The sequence below is a fragment of the Echinococcus granulosus genome (assembly GCF_000524195.1).
Source record: "Echinococcus granulosus chromosome Unknown EG_S00285, whole genome shotgun sequence".
NCBI classification, from domain to species: Eukaryota; Metazoa; Platyhelminthes; class Cestoda; order Cyclophyllidea; family Taeniidae; genus Echinococcus; species Echinococcus granulosus.
Window position 1 is genome coordinate 6,422 of NW_020170665.1, and position 4,428 is coordinate 10,849.

General features: G+C 42.7%; 2 protein-coding genes across 2 annotated transcripts in view; one reads left to right on the forward strand and one right to left on the reverse strand. All coding sequences in view use genetic code 11, as the record gives it.

The window, feature by feature from the left end:
• Window positions 1-2,079: 2,079 nt before the first annotated feature.
• EGR_10856 (hypothetical protein) lies at window positions 2,080-3,964 on the reverse strand (the record flags this gene model as incomplete). Its single annotated transcript, XM_024500105.1, has 2 exons — window positions 2,080-2,558; window positions 3,811-3,964. The coding sequence occupies 2 exons, from the start codon at window positions 3,962-3,964 to the stop codon at window positions 2,080-2,082; spliced, it is 633 nt and encodes a 210-aa protein (XP_024345479.1).
• An 87-nt stretch (window positions 3,965-4,051) lies between these two features.
• Window positions 4,052-4,428, forward strand: part of EGR_10857 (Translocation protein SEC62) — a gene marked incomplete at both ends in the record, with an annotated part of 1,222 nt that continues 845 nt past the window's right edge. The window contains one exon of the mRNA XM_024500106.1: window positions 4,052-4,353. Within this exon, the coding sequence (XP_024345480.1) occupies window positions 4,052-4,353 (302 nt within the window). The remainder of the gene's footprint in view (window positions 4,354-4,428) is intronic.

Here is a 4,428-nt window from a genome sequence, read left to right on the forward strand (position 1 = left end):
CAGCGTTAAAAAGGAGTAGTGAATACACAGACTGGGCCAAATACATTCACGCGTCCTCGAAGTCATTTTGGTGTGTGAAATGGTCGCATTACCTCGCTCCCCACTAATCGCATTTGTGTTTACCCCTGTTGTGGGTGCGCATTCTGCACCCGCTGTTAGCTTTCTATTCCCTTTGTACGCTTTGACTAAGACGGGTATATGTACAACTGAGGTATGCAGTTGAAGTGATTAACGTGACAATCTGTTGAGTCACTACTTCATGAACTACAGTGATGATGGATTTCTAATGTGTGACACCTGGATTTACTTGTTTGAGTATGGCGTCAGGAATTGTCAAGAGCGGGCCAACCGTGTATGGAACCGGGAAAACGCCTTTCATCACCTCGGGTAAGTGTCTCTGCCTCCCTTTTTAGCCATGGTGACTTTAATCCTACGTGTTTGATTAGGTGAACTGCGGTGGCGCTGACGTGCTGTAGGGACTTGAGTAATTTATTACCTTTCAGGGGACGAAAATAGCTTTACACAACAATGACGTATTTGATCAGGCAGGTGGAATGAGCTAATCACTCTCTGGTTGGAGGCTTTCACAGGAGATGCACGACTACAAGATTGGGTTTTGCGTCTTTTATGGCACTTTCTGGTGTGTGTGAAGCTACAGTTTATAAATTAAAGGGCGTTTTGTCATTGAAAATTTTTGTATTTTGTAAAATGCGTGTACCAACTAAAATTTTCTTAACATACCCTGAAGTTGCAACCTCCAATATCTCAGAGTGCGCACGGCGACTGAAAAAAAAGACGAGAAATATTCCTGACATCGCACCTTTGACACTTACGCCTCACATACGTCCAGTAGAAACGTTATCATGCCAGCAAAGCCGGTCTAAAGTCCACTGAGAAAGAGGCCTGTTCTACCCCATGGAGTACAGCATAAGTCCCATCGTTCTTGGAGCAAAGCTTTATTCCGAGTAATGAAGGTAACCCCATCAGCAAACTATCCCGTCTGCAATGCCCAAATCCACATTCAACCAATCGCGTTTCACTACAACAAAACGCAGCCATAAAAAGCTACACCTTTGGATACGGAGGTAAGGTATGAAACCGAAATATGCATACTAACTGAAGAACGAGGACTGTCGGGGACGGTGCTCATAAAGACGAGGGGGCTATGCAATGCCTGTTGGTTTAAATTAACCTTTGAAGTGAAAAACGGTTAGCAATAGCCATCCCCATGATAGAGCGGACACTATTGACCCCTGACGCGGAAACGGACTCTCGTCCCCTTTAGCCACATTCATCAGTACAATCACAATATTTCGCAAATAGAAGGTATTCACCTCTAGCCAATTTGCTTATTCCAAGGCGGCGCAAGCGGAGGTGGAGTTCACCCACACATTATGGTAGAGAAACTCCACAACAGTAACATTAACTGTCCAAAACAAGTTGTTAAGGTTTGCAATGCAGAAGGGTCGGGAGTTGGTTACGGCTCTGCACTACAAAAACCGCAATTATCCACCAAATCCAGCTCTCCTATGCTGAGGCTCTCCACGATGCAACCCAAAGTTAGGTGACCCTCCCTTTTCCTATCTTATTTGTTTTCATCTGGCTCATATTCATGCTTGCAAGCTTAGAGCAAATTGGAAGGAACTTTACAAAAATTGCTCTGAGACTCGAATTAGTCTCAACAGAGTTGTTCCGTCTAGCAGGCTTCGATTAGCAGCAGAAGGGACAGACATTGCTTCATGTCAATATGGGCAAAGAAAGACGATTAACGGAATTTGTATGCTTCTGAAATTGACTTGGGATGTGATTCTTGGGGTCTTGTTTTACGTAGTACTTAAGCCGTCCTAATTTTTGAAGAAAGGACCGCTCTATCCATCAAGTTGCTAAAGTCACGATAGTCCTTTGTCACCGAAAAAGACGTCAATGATATTTGCGATGTCCTAGTCGAAGTTGCAAAAATACCCATGACCAACTTAGTCGATCTCTTCAAGCAGCTTGCTTATGTTAAGTTGGAAAGAACAGGCATTGGCGAGGCTAAACCGACCTGACGGTCACCTGAACGCGCACCATCCCCTTCTGCTAGAGTAAAGGAAATGCCTCATTGAAATGATGATCAGAGACGAGGTCACAAAAGTCATCCAAATCGCCATAGACCTCACCGATTGTTCTGGTAAAGAAGAAGGACTCCTTTCCACCACTCCGCTTCAACAAATTTGGTAAACTATTTACACGAGTCAAGTCGATTCGCCAAGCTAGACTGAAAATGGCCATACTAGCAAGCAGAACAGGGAGAAATAAACGGAGAGAAGGCTGCTTCTTTATTGTCAAATGTGTTTTACAAATTTCAGGCACTGCATTTCGAGCTCTGTAACGTCGCGGCCACTTTCCATCACATGTAAACCTCTCCGGTTGAACCATTCCCAAACCATTGTTTAGGATACCTAGATGACATACTTGTCTTCGGGAGAAATATTTTGGAGCATAGACACAATCAGAAATTAGTGTTGGACCGCCTATGATACCCGGATCTGACCCAGAGCCCAAAGAAATGTTAATAGCTTTTACACTCGGTTAAATTTTGAGGTACTGTCTCATCAGATGGGATGGCACTTACTGAATACCGGATGAAGAAAGTGAGGATCTGGTCAAACCCGTCCATTCCAATGCAACTTCGACTTTCTTAGGCTCAGCAAGTTACTATAGGAATTTAATTAGGCTGTGCTTGTGCACATTTACAATACTTCTGCAATAAAAGATAACCTCCTCTGACCAACCTGCTCGTTTCAAAAATATGAAAGCGGGGGTGGATGAGAGAAATGCTGAAATCTTTGTAAGATTGTAAACCATCCGGTCACACATCATAATATATGTAGACAAGGATAACATTACTCAACGACGGATTCTGGATTCTAGGGTGGATAAGAGGAGTGCTGTGATCTGACAATTCGTTTATGTGTGTGTTGAACTGCGCAGGCGATTCAGTCTCAATCCAGTATTCACAGGCTGTAGTTTTAATCAGGTAAGATCCTCTCAGGCATTCTGTACGTTAGTAACATATGTTGTCTCAATCTCCTCTGATCTATTACAATTTTAGGGACGCCTTGTTGCTACGATAACACTAAGGCATTACTTTGGTAGCTTAAATCTGCGTTTGAAATCTTCGGCACTCAAGGCTCTGCGGATTGTAATTTCGCTTGACGGCATAGTCTACAGATAATGGCGGCGGTCTTCCACCTCGTCTGTGTTAGCACTACACTTTGTGCTATACTACCATAATGTAATGCGATAGTTGTTTATTTTTCGATATTGGCGAGGAGTCACTTTTGACTTGGCGAATCAGCATTCCCCAAAATACATTCGCCCCTAAACGCAAACTTGGCATGAAATTTCAATTTTTAAGCACCGCTTCACAAAAGTGAAACATTTAAACCAGCCCAAGAACAACCCAAAAGCCACATCATATTACTAAGTTAATATAAGTGTGGAGCGAGACTCCTCGGTCTCCGCTTCCCGTTTTTTAGCGTTCCTAGACAAGCCCGGTTGGTTTACTTTGGACATCTTTATTAAAGACGACAAGATGTATAGGGAAAATACAATATTCAAGAAGGAGGGGAGCCGCAGTCGCTAGGTAAGGGAAAGGGCGATCCAGTTATCAGGTTCGAATTTCCTGCCTCCCTCCTTCCTGAAAGGCACATTAAAACAACATAAGTATTACATAAGCTCTTAATGACTTGTCCTTATTAGGAGAAGTGTTCAAAAGGTTATTTAGACATTACAAGATTATAAGAATTTCCAAAATACACATTTTACACAAATGCCAATTGACATTTAGGGCAAAAAATGGACTTCCACAATTGAATAACACATTTTGTTTGCAAAAAATAAGCACTGATTTGAGATAGATCCCCTTTGCTGATAGATCATTAAGCGTCTTTGAATTGGCCAATAAGGCAAAAAGTGCCATTTAAGCTTATCTCAGATTGCGTGGACGTGCACTTCTTAATCCACCAGCCTATTTTTTGTGTAGTGGTGCTGTGGTCGATGTTTTACAATGAACTCTAAGAAACGAGGAAAGGTGAAAAGATGTGATACTAGTGGTGGAGAGTCGCAACCGTCACCATTTGAATTGGAAGTCTGCAAGTATTTGTACAGGAACTTGCCTTCAAGCGAGGGTCGCCTTGGTGGATGCTGCGTTAACTACTTTTATGCCAGTAACGCAGTGGAATGCCTTTTACAGTCAAAGTGGGCTGATCCTCTAGCAAAGGTGAAGCATCCTGGCTCTGTACAATTTTCCAACTCGGACGTTGTTGTTCGGTTCATGGGAAAACTTTTGGAAAAGAAATTGATTGGAAGGTATGGGGCTTGAAAATACTTTTTATTGGATCGATCAGAGCAATTAAGGTGAAAAGAAAGGGGTCTGGTAAACGT